The 19,225-nt window shown below is 40.3% G+C and overlaps 1 protein-coding gene across 1 annotated transcript in view; it reads right to left on the bottom strand.

Moving 5' to 3' along the window:
• The window catches only part of ppil2 (peptidylprolyl isomerase (cyclophilin)-like 2), a 291,555-nt gene that overhangs the window by 114,936 nt on the left and 157,394 nt on the right, over positions 1-19,225 (bottom strand). Inside the window, exon 14 of the mRNA XM_073055693.1 lies at positions 17,916-17,949. Coding sequence (XP_072911794.1) covers positions 17,916-17,949 — 34 coding nt within the window. The remainder of the gene's footprint in view (positions 1-17,915; positions 17,950-19,225) is intronic.

Consider the following 19,225-nt stretch of genomic DNA (forward strand, 5'->3'; position numbering starts at 1 on the left):
GCTGGAACACAGCAAATGCCCTTGCTACCTTTAAAAAACATACCGAGGCTTTAGCTGGCTTGACTTGTACACACCAGGGCCTACTGAAAAACCCAAAGAATCAGAAGGGCTTTGATGAGTTAAATGAAGCTTCCAGCAGAGTGTGATGTACTGTGGTTAGCACAGCACTGGGAAGGAAAGCACTTTCAGAAACACATCATCAGCCATCTATTAGCAGGTTGCTAAGATACAACGAATAATTATTGAAGCAAATTTCAACATAACATGCCATTGTTTGGCATGCATCATTTTACTTCGCAAAGATTAATCAGTATTGAATGGAGGGAACAGAGTCAGTTGTTGATATGCCCTACAGCATCAAAATCAGTGGTGTACATTTATTTGTTCCATTTCAAAGAGGAAAAAGAAAAGGAAGTGTGCACGAGGAAGACTGGGTATGTAACCTGTATCTGAACAAGGACCAAGGTATCGCTTGGGCTGTGATTTAATTTCCTGACTATTGTCAGCTTTCATCGCATCAACATTCTCCTCAATGTTATTGCATTGTAACCAATCAGGTTGGCTGATGCCCTGTCGAGGCAACAACTTGAATTAATGAGGGCAGCTCATGTTCACTTACTATCTCGTTTGAATGTGGCACCTAAAGAGGGACGATCTCCCTCAGTGAGATCCAGCCAGCCTCCTGCAGGCTGTTAGTGTGATGAATGAGACTCAGTGCAGTACATAGTGCGTGCAGAGTCAGACCATCCACTCACTGCGTTACTTGCAAGGTCACCTTCGATACGTGGACCTTGCAGTTCAGTTAAAAGCAAAACAATCTCAAGTTTTTCTCCAATTAAAAACAAAAACACCACAAATGCAAGGCAGTGATGTCAGCAAAAGAAAAAGGAGAGATTAAATATTCAAAGGCATAGCTGATTGCAGTTTGACTCTGTTGAAGAGGCTCTACTAATATATTAACCCATTGTTTCCCTTTCAAATGCTGTTGTGTTGTGTATTTTTATTATTTTCCATTTTTGTCAAAAATTCTAACATGCTCATACTTAGAATTGCTTCAAATGAAGACTAAGGTTATTCATTAATTTCACATATACACATAAAATAAACAGTGAAATGTGAAATTATTTTTGAGCTCAAATTGAGAAGCACAGTGGTGATTTTAATTCAGTCGCCAGCTGCAACCATTAACCATTTCAATATTTGCATTTGCACCCATCTTTCAATGCACCAAGGGCAGATACAAGAGTTACAATATTCCATCACTTTAACCTTAATCACAAAATAAAATATAATTTCTAGATAATTAGCATCCAGAGTTATGTCTATTCTTGTGTAAAACAAGTGAGTCTGAACTTCTCAAATTTAATGAGAGGGCCACTGAATAAAGGGAAGACATATATCCTTGCCTACCTCTGCCTCAGCAGTTCTGTTATCAGTCAAACATTTAACTGCCACTCCACACGACATACACACCTTGCTTAAGTAATTGCATATTACAATCTCTCAGCAGCACCTGTTATGGCAGAAAAGGAGAGCTTGCAGCTTGTACGTATTTTAAATTCTGTTGCTGGGTCAATGTAAACAACCCTCAACTCTGCACCATCTGCCAGAAGCAGTTTATTGTTAAGTTGCTGCAAAGCCCACCTACAGACAAACACAACAGAGGTTAGTCATATCGAAGCTTTATCTCTAGTTTGTACAAGGCACCACAGCGTTCGCAGCTGACTGATGCCATCCAGAGCTCTGAGCAAGAGCTACGTCAGTTCCAGCAATTCAATACCTAATCAGTAATTTGCTGGCTACTTAAATGCCTTCTGTGAAAGATCACACCCAAAATGCTGGAGGAATTCAGCAGGGCAGGCAACATCTATGGAAATGAACAATGTTTTGGGCCGAGACCCTTCTTCAGGACTGGAAAGGAAGGGGAAAAAAGCCAGAATAAGAAGGGGGGGTGGATGGGAAGGAGTACAAACTTTAAAGTGATAGCTGAAGCCAGGTGGGTGGGGGAAAGTAAGCAGGGAGGTGATAGGTGCAAAAGATAAAGGGATGGAAAGTGGACTATGAGAGAAAGGGAAGGTGGAGGGGCACTGGAGTTTTCTCCCTGCTTCTTACTTCCTCCCCCACCCACCTGGCTTCTTCTAGTTTATACCCCCACCTTCTTATTCTGGCTTCTTCCCTCTTCCTTTCCAGTCCTGATGAAAAGTCTCAGCCTGAAACCTCCACTGTTTATTAATTTCCACAGATGCTGCCTGACCTGCTGAGTTCCTTCAGCATTTTGTGTGCTGCTTTGAATTTTCAGTATCTGCAGAATCTTGTGTTTACGCTTGTGAAGAATTGTATTTTCCTTTTCCTGTGTTCATTAAGTTTGAAGGATAGCATGGCTCTTACACATTAAGCTTATATTTGCCATTCAGTCATTGTCAGTATTAGTCTAAGGGAAGATTCAATCCACATAACTGGGCACTCAACACTCAACTGTGGGAGCAAGGAGCCTCCACAAATTTCTTGTAAGTAAAACATCAAACTTGAATTTACCAGTGCTAAGGCTATTAGAAATTACCGGTCTTATTACCAAGCAGCTCCTTAAGGTTGTCAAAGTCTCGAGCTGAGTGGGAGGAGTAGTGGGGTTAAGCTCCCACTACCTATTAAATGCTCCCAATGGTGTGCATTTCAATTAAGAACCAAGTCCAGTGCTTGGCCCTCACGTGGAATTGGCCAGTGGAACTGCTTCTACTGACAGGAGAAGTGACAGAAACGGTTACTGGTGCCTTAAAACCAGTTGCTTCCGGCAGTGAAGCTGTGATTGGCAGCTTGTCTAGCAGAAGGAAAAGTCTCGTCTTAAACCTCTTCTGCCTTGTGACTATACCCACTCATGGGGAAAATTTGGGAGTAAACCCTGAGGAAAGAACTGGAGCTGGAGTCCCTATGGTAGTTCAACACTGAACAGCAATTCCTACGATGACACTGGTGCCAAACTGTATCGGTCTCTGCTGTTCCTTTGGGATCATCAGCTGCATGGAGAGGGGGAGCTTACTGCATGGGCAACAACTTTCTCTCCATATCATACTGTTGACTGAACTGACAGCCAGGTCGCAACATCCATGGTCAACCTTTCCAATGGAGGGCCTCTCTATCAACAAGCATATATTATGTCACATGCAGAAAGCTCACATTAGCATATCAAAACTTTCATTTATAACAAGAATTGGCATCTCTGTGGAAGCTTTAATGCTGTAAAACATCCCAAGATACTAGTATCTTGGCAAATCCAGGGCAAAAAGCAAAAAGAGCCACTTTTCAACATAATTGAATAAGGGCTAAGAGTGTTGTAAAAACAAGTCTGAAGGCTTTGTGTGTCAATGCGAGGAGCATTCGTAACAAGGTGGATGAATTGAATGTGCAGATAGTTATTAATGAATATGATATAGTTGGGATCACAGAGACATGGCTCCAGGGTGACCAAGGATGGGAGCTCAACATCCAGGGATATTCAATATTCAGGAGGGATAGACAGGAAGGAAAAGGAGGTGGGGTAGCATTGCTGGTTAGAGAGGAGATTAAAGCAATAGAAAGAAAGGACATTAGCCTGGAGGATGTGGAATCGATATGGGTAGAGCTGCATAACACTAAGGGGCAGAAAACACTGGTGGGAGTTGTGTACAGGCCACCTAACAGTAGTAGTGAGGTTGGGGATGGCATTAAACAGGAAATTAGAAATGCGTGCAATAAAGGAACAGTAGTTATAATGGGTGACTTCAATCTACATATAGATTGGGTGAACCAAATTGGTAAGGGTGCTGAGGAAGAGGATTTCTTGGAATGTATGCGGGATGGTTTTCTGAACCAACATGTCGAGGAACCAACTAGAGAGCAGGCCATTCTAGATTGGGTATTGAGCAATGAGGAAGGGTTAGTTAGCAATCTTGTCGTGCGAGGCCCCTTGGGTAAGAGTGACTATAATATGGTGAAATTCTTCATTAAGATGGAGAGTGACATAGTTAATTCAGAAACAAAGGTTCTGAACTTAAAGAAGGGTAACTTTGAAGGTATGATATGTGAATTAGCTAAGATAGACTGGCAAATGATACTTAAAGGGTTGACGGTGGATATGCAATGGCAAGCATTTAAAGATTTCATGGATGAACTACAACAATTGTTCATCCCAGTTTGGCAAAAGAATAAACCAGGGAAGATAGTGACTGACAAGGGAAATTAGGGATAGTATCAAGTCCAAAGAAGAAACATATAAATTAGCCAGAAAAAGTGGCACACCTAAGGACTGGGAGAAATTCAGAGACTAGCAGAGGAGGACAAAGGGCTTAATTAGGAAAGGGAAAAAAGATTATGAGAGAAAGCTGGCAGGGAACATAAAAACTGACTGTAAAAGCTTTTATAGATACGTGAAAAGAAAAAGATTGGTCAAGACAAATGTAGGTCCTTTACAGTCAGAAACAGGTGAATTGATCATAGGGAACAAAGACATGGCAGACCAATTGAATAACTACTTTGGTTCTGTCTTCACTAAGGAGGACATAAATAATCTTCCGGAAATAGTAAGGGACCGAGGGTCTAGTGAGATGGAGGAACTGAGGGAAATACATGTTAGTAGGGAAGTGGTGTTAGGTAAATTGAAGGGATTAAAGGCAGATAAATCCCCAGGGCCAGATGGTCTGCATCCCAGAGTGCTTAAGGAAGTAGCCCAAGAAATAGTGATAATTTTTCAAAACTCCTTAGATTCTGGATTAGTTCCTGAGGATTGCAGGGTGGCTAATGTAACCCCACTTTTTAAAAAAGGAGGGAGAGAGAAACCGGGGAATTATAGACTGGTCGGTCTGACATTGGTGGTGGGGAAAATGCTAGAGTCAGTTATCAAAGATGTGATAACAGCACATTTGGAAAGAGGTGAAATCATCGGACAAAGTCAGCATGGATTTGTGAAAGGAAAATCATGTCTGACGAATCTTAAAGAATTTTTTGAAGATGTAACTAGTAGAGTGGATAGGGGAGAGCCAGTGGATGTGGTATATTTAGATTTTTAAAAGGCTTTTGACAAGGTCCCACACAGGAGATTAGTGTGCAAACTTAAAGCACACGATATTGGGGTATGGTATTGATGTGGATAGAGAATTGGTTGGCAGACAGGAAGCAAAGAGTGGGAGTAAACTGGACCTTTTCAGAATGGTAGGCAGTGACTAGTGGGGTACCGCAAGGCTCAGTGCTGGGACCCCAGTTGTTTACAATATATATTAATGATTTAGATGAGGGAATTAAATACAGCATCTCCAAGTTTGCAGGTGACACGAAGCTGGGCGGCGGTGTTAGCTGTAAGGAGGATGCTAAGAGGATGCAGGGTGACTTGGATAGATTAGGTGAGTGGGCAAATTCATGGCAGATGCAATTTAATGTGGATAAATGTGAGGTTATCCACTTTGGTTGCAAGAACAGGGAAACAGATTATTATCTGAACGGTGGCCGATTAGGAAAAAGAGAGATGCAACGAGACCTGGGTGTCATTGTACACCAGTCATTGAAGGTGGGCATGCAGGTACAGCAGGCGGTGAAAAAGGCAAATGGTATGTTGGCATTCATGGCAAAAGGATTTGAGTACAGGAGCAGGGAGGTTCTACTGCAGTTGTACAAGGCCTTGGTGAGACTGCACCTAGAATATTGTATGCAGTTTTGGTCCCCTAATCTGAGGAAAGACATTCTTGCCATAGAGGGAGTACTGAGAAGGTTCACCAGATTGATTCCTGGGATGCCAGGACTTTCAAATGAAGAAAGACTGGATCGACTAGGCTTATACTCACTGGAATTTAGAAGATTGAGGGGGGATCTTATTGAAACGTATAAAATTCTAAAGGGATTGGACAGGCTAGATGCAGGAAGATTGTTTCCGATGTTGGGGAAGTCCAGAACGAGGGGTCATAGTTTAAGGATAAAGGGGAAGCCTTTTAGGACCGATGGAAAAACTTCTTCACACAGAGAGTGGTGAATCTGTGGAATTCTCTGCCACAGGAAACAGTTGAGGCCGGTTCATTGGCTATATTTAAGAGGAAGTTAGATATGGCCCTTGTGGCTAAAGGGATCAGGGGGTATGGAGAGAAAGCAGGTACAGGGTTCTGAGTTGGATGATCAGCCATGATCATACTGAATAGCGGTGCAGGCTTGAAGGGCCAAATGGCCTACTCCTGCACCTATTTTCTATGTTTCTAGTAGCACTCTGCAAGTTTGATCAGTAGAGTTTAAGGATGATGAGCAAAGGCATTGTCAAAATGGGAAGTTTTAAGGAGCTTTTCAAAGAGTGGTAGAACGGTGGAGAGGTTCTGGAAGTGAACTTCTAGAGCTTCAGGCCCAGGTTGCCAATGATGGGGTGGTTAAATTTCACTGTGACCAAGATACTGCAATTGGAGCAGCAGATATTTTGACAATTGTTTGCTCAAGGTTAATGGAATAGGTTCATCAGTATACCTCTGGACTTTCAGCTTCAGTAGCCCCTTTAATTTCTAATTTTTAGTCTGTCTAGTCTCTATTTTGACCTACCCCCCCCACCCCCCACAAGCTCTTCCTTTAAATCCTTCCCTTCCTTTCTCCCTCAAGGAAAAAGGTTTGTCTGTACCAAAGGATCTACTTGAAAATTCCCCTTGATTAGTTACTACTTTATTTGCCAATCATTACTCATCCACTGGTGGACTTCAGTCTGGTTTATATAAACACTGCACCATCTGTTAGAAGAAGGATGATTATTAAGTGGCTGCAAAGTCCACCTGGAGACAAACATAACAAAGAGGTTATTTATAAATATCTCAGCTTCATCTCTGCTTTGTATGAGGCACTCTGTACTTGCAATATGCCATGCAGAGCTCTGAGCAAGAGGCATCTCACTTTGAGCAATTTAATCAATTCGCCAGCACCTAATACTTCAGCAACACTCTAGCCTCTTGATACATCTGTTTGCACATTCCCTTTTTTGCTCTCATTATGTTTGTAAGATAGGAGTGCTATTCAGTTATTAGTTTCAGGGCAGATACACTCCTAACAAGCGATAGGCTGAAGAGTGCTCAGGTTCATTTGCTTCATGACAGAGAGAACAATTTGCATATCCAACACATCCTCCATGAATTCACTGGTGCCAAGGCTATTAGAACTGATGGGCTTGGTTAAACATCTACCTACATAAATCATTTTCAGAGATTGGGGCCCCAGATGAAGCATTGAGGAGATAAAAGGCATACACAGGACTGGAAAAATTGAGCAGAATTAGAATGGGGGTTATTTTGTAATTGAGAGGGATCAGATTGGGAAGAAATGCAAATCAGTTTAAAATGAATACTGTACATAGCAAATAATGTTGGTGAGCTGCAGGAACAAGCAGTCATACTGATTAGATATCTTAACCAATTGAATATTTTCCAGATTCAGTTTCTGCTTCTCCTATTCCATTGTTACTCTAAGCTGAGAGTGGTGTGATCAGTTTCCCAAGTAATTTTTCACAGAAACATGCCCAGAACTGGATATAGAACTGCCTCATTGGTGAAACGAGCAGATCCACAAAGCTCTTGGGCATTTTTAGAAATCTTCACTCCTTTCCATTACTTTCCACTCTTATCTTTCTACTCAGTTATTTTTTTTTATTTAGAAGTTGTTAATATTGTTCTGCAATCTTTGATACTGTTACATAACCCCATTTTCCTTCAGTCTGACATATTTATGCCTCCAACAATGTTATACACTTCTATCAGGTTTCTCCTCAGCCTCCTACTTTCCAGAGAAAACAACCCATGTTTGTCCAACTACACCTTATCTCCCATACCCTCTAATCCATGCAGCATCCTGATAAATCTCTTCTGCCCCCACATCCTTCCTGTAATGGGGTGACCAGAATAGCACAGAGTAAACCACTGCAGTCTAAACAAATTTGATATAGCTGCAATAGACTTCCTTCACCTTATAAGCAATTCCCCAGTCAGTGAAGACAACTATGCCATATGCCTATGTGGCCAATTTCGGTGATCTATGCACTTGGACCTATTGTTCAGATCCAGTTTTGGTTTTAGATTAGTTTATTGTCATACACATACCAGAGTGCAAGGAAATTCCTTTCTTTCATGAAGCTCACAATAAACACAATAGATAGAATAACAAGCACACAACAGCAAGAGATTGGCTGCTTAGGTGTCCCCATAAATGCTCTAAGTTTTACACATTTTGCTAACTTGTAAAATTTGTAAAACATACACCATATTGATGAATTTAGCATCCCTTTGCAACTTTCTGCAAACTACCCAGAAATCTGATCATTTATTTCCATCTTCTATTTAAGAGGTCACTGTGGAAATAAAGCACAGCAGGATATACTTCCTTCATTGCTTCCTAAGTTTAACAAACAACACTTGATGTTTAGAAGTGCCATCACAGTTTTTTTTCATCAACACTTTTTCCCACTTTTTTGACTAGACTCTAATCAGGAATAAGTGCCCAGCCCTGACTTTTTTTTTACGGCCAGGACTTTACTGTGATTACATCCTCCTACCCCTCACCAGTATCACTTACCACAAATATAATGTGAACCAATTTGAGGGAGTATTTCCTCTTTTATTGCAATACATTTTCCAGTTATCATAATTCATATGCCATTGATTGCTTCAGAAAACTTGCTAATCGATGGGAATATGAAACTAGTTAAGAGTGCAGTGGGACCACAGTAAAATATCAGAAACTATGAAGCAATTCCAGATAACTTGCAAGCAAAAGCAATGGAGCAGTAGGGGTTTCTTACCCAATCTAACAGTCTATTCCCCTCTTTCTTCTATGCTTGCCCAGCCTCTCCTTAAATGTATCCATTGCATTCACTTCAACTACATGCTGTTCATTAAATTGGATTCTTCTGAATTCCCAACTAGATTTCTTGGTAACCAACATGATGGGACTATACTGGTCTCTCTAATAATGGTCTTCCCCCAAAAAAAATTTAGATTCAGATTAGGTCATGGAATGCCAGACTGGTTTATTACTTTTGTTGGATCAAGGGAGCCTACTTAGTATTTCCATAAATACTAATACAGAATACTCAGTATTCCCAAACAATATTTGGTACTTCATCCTAAAACAGATCAGAACCATACACGAGACTGTTTTGTTTGTGGCAATGATTGGAAGTCAGGAATGGAAAAAATTTGATTTAAATCAGATTTTATTTTTAACTCAAAGCCAGCTTCAACAACAGATTTCTTATTCAACTGATGACTGAGCATGAAAAGAAACCAGCTTGTATTCGTAGCAGCAAACTCGAAGGGTAAAATGTGAAGTAAGGTATCATGTTTATCATATGATAACATCATTCCATCAATGGAAAAAAATTCCCAAAACACTTCAAAGGCAGCATATAGTTAACTGAGAAGATGCGGTATAGGAAGGATGACCAAAAGGTTATACAAAGAGCTCAGTTTTGTATTTGCTTTTAAAGGAGAGACAAGAGGCAGTTTTGGATAGCACCAGCTTAAAAGAGTTTCAAGAAGGGCAACAATAATAGAAGCAAAATATTCCACAGTTAGGAGATTGTATAAAGGTAAATGCATTCAAGTAAACCACTTAGGACAATTGGTCTCTGGAAAACTGCAAGCTGATAGATCTAGCTTCCATCGCCAAACTATTGTCATTAGTTTGCAAAGTGATTTATCACAGGATATTCAAGATTTAAGGCGTGCAAGTGTTTAGAAGTGGCCTCTAATTAGGAAAAGCTAAAGCTCAAGAAAGATGGAGGGTACAGGAAAATCAACTGAATTTTACAACAGGAGGAATGTGGACAGGGCAAGTTCACAAATGTTCTAATTCAAAAGAAGTCAGAACTCCGAACTTCTGAAGTGATCTCAGCAGATGAAATGTTGAAATCTGATGGACACAAAACTTAAAATTCCTAAGCATTCACTGAAGACTATGATAAAGACAGATACATTTAATGAGATGCTTTATATTTTAATCCCAGGTAACTCAAGGGAATTGAAATGAATATTAAACCTATAATGGAATGGGGGGGGGGGGGGGGGGAATTTGAAATGAAGGACCTGCTCAGAATTGGATTTTACAGAGGATAAGTTGCTTTAACTGGGTAAGCAAATGCAAAGATCAGAGATCTGAGCAGATACAAGGACAGGTACTGTGCTGTGATGTTCTATGCTCTATATCATCAGTGTTGTGCAGTGAAAGACAGGAAGCGAAGATGTAGCTAGAATGATTTTGTTTTCTGGGAAATTAGATTTGAAAGCTGCGATTTTTCAGGACAAAAAAGAGCTGTAACAGCAGAAAGAGATTTTCTTTTAAAAAAGGAAGATAATAAAGTAAAAACTTGCATTTATGTTTCCTCTCATGTCCTTCTATCATCAGCAAATTATGTCTGAATGTACTTACAGCTTTTGCCACACCAAGGTTCCATAAATTACAAATGAATACAGTTGACCTGGAAGGATGCGTGAAATTGATTCTTTGTAGCTCTAAAATCGCTCTGCCTCCAATATTTCCATGAGATCCTTTAAATTTCATTGGAATCATGAGCCATGCAGGCAACAGGATCTCAGTCATTCCTTTTTACCTAAAGATGCACTGTTGGCTAAAGCTGGCCAACATAACATTCTTTAATTGCTCAAGAGCAAAGAATGACAATGTCCTTTCCCTCCACAACTTGAATTATGTTGCAACAACAAATATTTCATATTTCACTATCCATTTGTCTAGATTTCTATGAAAAATGCAGCGATCCATTTATTTCCTTCAGTGAGTAAAACAGAAATAGTCACTACTTTGACAATTGTCAAAGAAATCATCATAAACCTCTAGGATAGTTTCTGGAATATGCTTATGTTAACCACTGTTCATTGGGTATTGTAGGCATACTATGTTGGCACCAGAATGTGGCAACACTCGCGGGCTGCTCCCAGCATATCCTTATGTGTATTGGCTGTTAATGTTAACGATGCATTTCACAGTATATTTAATGTATGCATAATAAATAAATCTGAATCTGAACCATGACTGTCAGTATCTTTCTAAAGGATGTTTAAACATGGTACCTCTGAAATCAAATTTAGAGAAGCACAGGGCTGACTAAATGCATCAGAAACACGCAAACCCTTCCTACAGCTGCTGGAACTGCAGCTTTGCAGTAGGATTACTCAAGCTAGTCCAAGGGAAGCTTAATTAACAAATTGCTATAGATGTGTGGTGGTAGGTATATCAACTGGTTGCAACACAGCTGGTATGGAAACACCAATGCCTTGAATGGAGAAAAATACAAAAAGTAGTGGATACAGCCCAGTCCATCACAGATGAAGCTCTCCCTACCATTAAGCATATCTACAAAGGCCACTGTCACAGGAAAACAGCATCCATGATCGAGGACAAGGCCAAGTTCTCTTCTCACTACTGCCATCAGGAAGGAGGTACAGGAGCCTCAGGTCCTACACCACCAGGCTCAGAAGCAGTTATTACCCCTCAACCATCAGAGGATACCTTCTCTAAATTTCACTCACTCCAACAATTTCACAACATATAGTCACACTTTCAAGGACTCTACAACTCATCTTCTTGATATTTATTGCTTGTTTATTTCTTAATAATATATATATTTTTTGTATTTGCAGTTTATTGTCTTCTGTGCATTGGATGTTTGCCTGTTATTGTTGTGTGCAGTTTTTCATTGATTCTATCGTGCGCCTTTGTATTTACTGTGAATGCCCGCAAGAAAATGAATCTCAGGGTAGTATATGGTGATCATGTACTTTGATAAATTTACTTTAAACATTGAGATTAACAACTGGCCTACAGTTTTCAGCAGCAACAGCTGCAGTGAGAGATTCAAAATTTCCTTGAGCCTTTTCATGATAATTAGACAGCATGTCGTGTAGAAAATTATAAGAATTAATGCCATATTATTCTAAGAATGTTGAGGATTCATAGTATCCAAAAGGTTGGCCTTTAACATTCAAGGGATGCAGCAATGCAAGCATAAGGGAATACTACAGTGTAGCAGCTAAGTTACTGTATTAGCAGTTAAAGCCTTGAACCACTGCTCTACAGCATAAGTGTGAATTCCCCAAGGTAGCCATTTAATTTAAATTCAAGTATATACTGTACATGAACCTGGAATTAAAGAGACTCTCAGTATTCAGATTGCTGCAACAATTGATGTGGTTCACTAATGCGTTTTTTTGGGAAGTAAATTCACCGTCCTTTTAATCTTGGCTGTATATGCCTCCAAAGCTATCAATATTATAGACTCTTTTATCAGTCTTCTTCATTCAGAGATGTTTAGAAATAGATGGTTGCATTGCCAGTAATACCCTCATAGCACAAATAAATCTGGCATAAAAATTCACATGCTCATAACTAGTCACCTCAATCAGCTGATCAAAAAAAAGGCTGCAGATACCTTAATCTAGAACAAAAAGCTAACACTGGGAAAACTCAGTGGGTCAAGCAGCATCTGTGGTGGCAAAAAGTGGAAGTCGTCATTGCAGGTTGAAACCTTCCACTGGGAACAGGAAAGATTGCCAGTAAGTACTTGTAACCAGAGAGCCATGCCTGTCACGTAACAACACTGCCCTCACCTGGTTGGAGGCCACACCACCTGCAAGTCAACATTTCGCCCCTCCCAACTAATCAATGCACACTTAACCACTGGCCACCTTAATTGGATTAACCTGTCTAGCACCAAGCCGTTGGCCCCCTGACCTATAAAAGGTGCTACATGTGCTTGGCTTGCTCTCTGTTGCCATTCTCGAGGGACCACCCTGGTTCACTCCAGGCTGAAGACTGCAGAACAGCATTGGAGACACGTGGTAAGGTGCGCATTGAATAGGGTTGTGGGAGTGTTTACTATTGTCCCTTTAGCAAAGAGCTGTGCTTGCCCATAGCAAAGGGGGGGCAAGTATTGCAGTTACTTTTCCCTTGCTTGTATGTGTACCTGTACTCCGTCCCTACACCGTTTTCCCATGTATTGTACTGCAGACCCGACCTTTCCCACGCTCCTCTATTCTAAGCGCGTTTGTACGAATACTGTAGCCGCTTGTGTTGTTCCCAAGCTTTTTCTCCCCTTGTAAATAAACTCCTTATTATTAAAACTGTGTGTCCAGAGCTCTTGCCTTTGAGACCCAAAGAATCTTTCTCATTTCCATCACAGCAGTACTGTAAGGGATGCCAGTATGTAGAGTCCCTTTAGAATAGAGATGAGAGGAATTTCTTCAGCCAGAGGGTAGTGAATCTATGGAATTCATTGCCACAGATGGCTGTGAAGGCCAAATCTTTGGGTATATTTAAAGCAGAGTTTGATAGGATTAGTAAGGGTGTGAAAAGTTATGGGGAGAAGGCAGGAGAATCAGGTTGAGAGGGATAATAAATCAGCTATGTTGGAATGGCAGAAAAGACTCCATGCATCAAATGGCCTAATTCTGCTCCTATGTCTTATGGGATAGAAGCAAGTATGTGATAGGTGGACCCACATGGGGAGGGAACGGGCACACTAAACCATGTAAGGGAAGCCATGGGAGGAACGTACAAAGAAAGCAGGCTAGGTTGACAGATGAGTATCTCTGAACAGAGAACATGGGCAGAATGTGTTATCTGATGTTCAAAAATTCAATATTCATATCATTGGACTGTAAACTACCCACGCAGAATAAGAGACAATCCTCCAATTTGCATTTGGCCTCTCTGCAGCACTGGAGAAGACCAAAGAAAGGTAGGTGAGTTCACCATGGAATTTAGCTGTTTGACTCATGTATGGACCAATGTTATCATGAGTTCTGGAGCCAAATGGTACTAGCAAAACTTAAACTGACTGGAGTTCCATCTATTTAATGAACATTATAACCATAACATCCAAAGGTACTTCCTAAAAATATTATTTTCCTTCTTTGATCTTCTAATTTATTTTGATCAAAGTGAAAAATTAAGAAAATTAAACCATTCAGTTTCAAACAAAAATGTAAGCAGAACATACAACTGCCTCTCAATTGCTTTGTGTTTGTGATAGCACAAGTCTACATTTCACCAATTGCTGAGGGTACATACATCAGGGGTGAGTAAACTTCATCTATACCGATAATGGAACATACACTGGTCTCCTGACTCCAAATCTGTATCATGTTGTTTCTTTGGGAAGAGCTAAGGCTGGCAGAGCAATTCAGGTTTAAATCAATGTAAATTGAGTATTATCACAAGATTCAGAAATACTCTACAATTCATATTGTCATCTGTTGCAGTGTAAATTTTACAAGAATGCAGTAAAGTAGGGGGTCATGAAACCGTCAGTATGATTCAAAATATGCTATATGTACACAGTTGAATATTTGAATAAAAGGAAACAAAAGGTTAAAAAGGTAGCATGTTAAAGAAAAGACTTTTTCTGGATGGCATCCACAAAAGTTGCATTAAAAATATTTCCTACAATATTCTCTAGACAAATCCAGTTATAGCCCGCCAGATAATGAACAGCAACTACACCACCTTTCAAATGTTCCTCATCACCATTCATGCTTTGCAAGATAAACCAGTATGATTAAGACTTAAGAGTTCCCAATGTCATGAGCTGCAAAAGAGATGACCAGCTCACAGGCTTATTTATTTCACTTGCATCAATACAGTAAGAATGTGAGAACAGGAATTTCCTTTTGATTCTGTTTTGTCATTCAGTGAAACTGTGGCTGATCTGATCTTGACCTCCATATTTTCAAGCAAGTTCTCCATTACCACAACACACATATCACCACTTTGCACTGTTACTGAATTTTTTAAGAGATAGAATCAACAATCTTTTAATATCCATTTCACAAAGCTTTGATAACAACCAGACTATGAATGCTGAGATAGAAACAAAGAAAACCTACAGCCATTCGGCCCACAAAGCTGTGCTGAACATGTCTCTACCTTAGAACTACCTAGGCTTTACCCATAGCCCTCTATTTTTCTAAGCTCCATGTAGTCATCCAGGAGTCTCTTAAAAGACCCTATCGTTTCCGCCTCCACCACCACCGCCGGCAGCCCATTCCATGCACTCACCATTCTTTGCATAAAAAACTTAACCCTGACATCTCTGTACCTACTTCCAAGCACCTTAAAACTATGCCATCTCATGCTAGCCATTTCAGCCCTGGGAAAAAGCCTCTGACTATCCACATGATCAATACCTCTCATTACCTTGTACACCTCTCATCCTCCGTCATTCCAAGGAGAAAAGGCAGGGTTCACTCAACCTATTCTCATAAGACATGCTCCCCAATCCAGACAATATCCTTGTAAATCTCCTCTGCACCCTTTCTATGGTTTCCATGTCCTTCCTGTAGTGAGGCGACCAGAATTGAGCACAGTACTCCAAGTGGAGTCTGACTAGGGTTCTGTATAGCTGCAACATTACCTCTCGGCTCCTAAACTCAATCCAACGATTGACGAAGGACAATACACCATACTCCTTCTTAATCACAGTCAACCTGCGTAGCAGCTTTGAGTGCCCTATGGACTCAGACCCCAAGATCCCTCTGATTCTCCACACTGCCAAGAGTCTTACCATTAATACTATATTCTGCCATCCTATTTGACCTACCAAAATGAACCACCTCACACTTATCTGCGTTGAACTCCATCTGCCATTTCTCAGCCCAGTTTTGCATCATATCAATGTCCCGTTGTAACCTCTGACAGCCCTCCACACTATCCACAACACCCCAAACTTTGTGTCATCAGCAAATTTACTAACCCATCCCTCCACTTCCTCATCCAGGTCATTTATAAAAATCACAAAGAGTAGGGGTCCCAGAACAGATCCCTGAGGCATACCACTGGTCACCAACCTCCATGCAGAATATGACCCATCTACAACCACTCTTTGCCTTCTGTGGGCAAGCCAGTTCTGGATCCACAAAGCAATGTCCCCTCGGATCCCATGCTAAAATCCATATACACTACATCTACGGCTTTACCTTCATCAATGTGTTTAGTCACATCCTCAAAAAATTCAATCAGGCTCATAAGGCACGACCTGCCTTTGACAAAGCCATGCTGACTATTCCTAGTCATATTATGCCTCTCCAAATGTTCATAAACCCTGCCTCTCAGGGTCTTCTCCATCAACTTACCAACCACTGAAGTAAGATTCACTAGCCTATAATTTACTGGGCTATCGCTACTCCCTTTCTTGAATAAGGGAACAACATCCGCAACCCTCCAATCCTCTGGAACCTCTCTTGTCCTCTTTGATGATGCACAGATTATTGCCAGAGGCTCAGCAGTCTCCTCCCTCATTTCTCACAGTAGCCTGGGGTACATCCTGTCCTGTCCTGGTGACTTAGCCAACTTGATGCTTTCCAAAAGCTCCAGCACACCCTCTTCCTTAATATCTACATGCTCAAGCTTTTCAGTCCACTGCAAGCCATCTCTACAATCACCAAGATCCTTTTCCGTAGTGAATACTGAAGCAAAGTACTCATTAAGTTCCTCCGCTATTTCCTCTGGTTCCATACACACTTTTCCACTGTCACTCTTGACTTGTCCTATTCTCTCACATCTTATCCTCTTGCTCTTCACATACTTGTAGAATGCCTTGGGATTTTCCTTAATCCTGTCCGCCAAAGCCTTCTCATGGCCCCTTCTGGCTCTCCTAGTTTCAATCTTAAGCTCCTTCCTGCTAGACTTATTATCTTCTGGATTCCTATCATTACCTAGTTTTTTTTTAACCTTTTGTAAGCTCTTCTTTTCTTCTTGACTAGATTTACAATAGCCTTTGTACATCACAGATCTTGTACCCTACCATCCTTTCCATGTCTCATCAGAACATACCTAGTCAGAACCCCACACAAATATCCCCTGAATATTTGCCACATTTCTTCTGTACATTTCCCTGAGAACATGTTTCCAATTTATGCTTCCAAGTTCCTGCCTGATAGCCTCATATTCCCCCTTACTCCAATTAAACATTTCCCTAACTTAGGAGATTAGGAATGTTCTCTCAAAACATCTCTGCTTCCAAAAATTATCTACTGATGGTTGAAGTTGCTGGAATAAAGTCCACTTTCTTTGCACAGTTTGCTTTCCTTTCCACATGTTCATCACTCTATGTCTGGATATGTATAGTTTTTCGTAAAATTTCACTGCAATTCTTTTTTTCCTGCAAATGCCCGTAAGAAAATGAATCTCAAAGAAGGATATAGTAATATGTAAGTACTTCAATAGTAAATTTACTTTGAACTTCCCTGATTCAGCTCCACAACAAGACGAAGCGGGTGACAAGGTGTCAGGACACACTTAGTGGGAACTCTGACAACTCTCGGTGGTAACGTCTGTGCCTAGAATCAGTACTTCACACATCAGCCATTGAAAGCAATATGCAATATTCTTTGATCCAATTTCTCAACTGAACAAAGGAAATACAACAAATTTGTCTTTATTGACTTATCAAATTTAATAAGTTATCCTCTACACGGAGGTAGGTGTATATTGAGAATCCATTGCATCGACTAATTGCCATACTTTATTTGTATGAAAACAAAGAGTTTTATGGCAACTCTCATATGCCAACTCGACTGCATAAGAAAAACAAAGGTGGAAATATGGAAATGCAATAACTTGTGCTGGGATCTACAATTTGAAATGTTGCACTGAGCCTCAACTTCATGAACAGAGGAAGAGAAAACATGTGAAAATAATACAAAAGCAAGTTCTGCTCGACTGATAAACATGGAGCATAGTGCAGATGATTAGTAAGGACTCCAAAACCCAACCTTTATCAACATTTAGAGCACCAGGAAACAGAGGCAGCAGTAGACTACATCCATGCAGGAAGAATATCCTCAGCTTCTTCTCCCTCCTACATACATTATTTATTAAGAGCCTTGCTGAAATGAACTCCATTTCAAAAGTGGACAAAGTCTTACCAGTGCCTGTACCAGTTGGGTCACCTCCTTGAATCTGGAAAAAAAGAAAGATAGTACTATAGTAATAGAAACAACTTGTATTTTGATAGTGTGCTCATTTATACCATAAATTTTCCACAGCATTCCTCATTAATGGGGGGAAATCCTGAGATAGCTTTGCAGGACACTTTGTAAATATTGGGCAGTGTGGGAAATGAGAAAAAAATAGCTAAGAGAGATTTGAAAGCAGAGGTAATAAAAGTAAGGCATTAATATAAGTGACCAGCCTGAGAACCTATAGATAGATTTTCCAAAAACAGGAGCAACAGACAGAGGATGTTCAGGAGCAATGAAGAAAGAAAGAAGAAGCCACTCAATGTGAAGGAATACAAGACTTGCTGAAGGAATCTCCTCTGATGACTGTTAACTGAAAGCAAGATAACCAAGACATCCAAAATTGAGTATAGAAACCATATCAATTTGCTGAGGTATGTCAATCCACTGGTGCTCGCTAAGTATGGGGTGACAGAATTGTTGAAGGAAGGCCAAGTTCCTTCCAGGATGAGTTCCAATTTCTTTAGGAGATTCGTATTTCAGTGCAAACAGATGATGTGGTAATACAGCTGCAATTTCAGATTGCTGGTTCACGAGAAACAGCTCACAGTTTTCATAAAGGAGCTATTTACTTTGAATCATAAAATATAACAGTTAAGAAGATGGTCTTTCAAACTCAAACTTCTGTGCTTACATTCTGAAAGATGCATTCTAATCCCTTGTACTTCCCGATATCCTTTCAATTTTCCCCAATAAGTTATGTTATTTTCTATGCAGTTAACTATTTCCCTATTTTTGTGATGGTTAGAAATTATCAAAGGTCCTTACCACCCAGGCCATCACTTTATTCGCTGCTGCCATCAGGTAGAATGTACAAGTGTCTCAGGACTTGCACCACCGGGTTCAAGAACAGCTACCATCCCTCAACCATCAGGTTCTTAAAAAAAAAAGGGGATAACTACACTCATTCTATTTCTGGTGTTCCCTCAAACGATGGTCTCACTTTAAGGACTCTTTATTTTGTTATTTCATGCTCTCATTAGTTATTGCTATTTATTTATATTTGTAATTGCACAGTTTGTTGTTCATTAATCCTGTTTACAGTTACTGTTCTGTAGATTTGCTAAGTATGCCTGCAGGAAAAAGAATCTCACGGCTGTATGTGGTAACATGTATGTACTCTGATAATAAATTTTGCTTTGAACTTTCACAAAAAGGAGGCAAACGAGGTCAGAAAGCCAACTTGATCGATTTGGGCTGAAGGGCCCATTTCTGTA

The sequence above is a fragment of the Hemitrygon akajei genome, chromosome 9 (assembly GCF_048418815.1).
Source record: "Hemitrygon akajei chromosome 9, sHemAka1.3, whole genome shotgun sequence".
NCBI lineage: Eukaryota > Metazoa > Chordata > Chondrichthyes > Myliobatiformes > Dasyatidae > Hemitrygon > Hemitrygon akajei.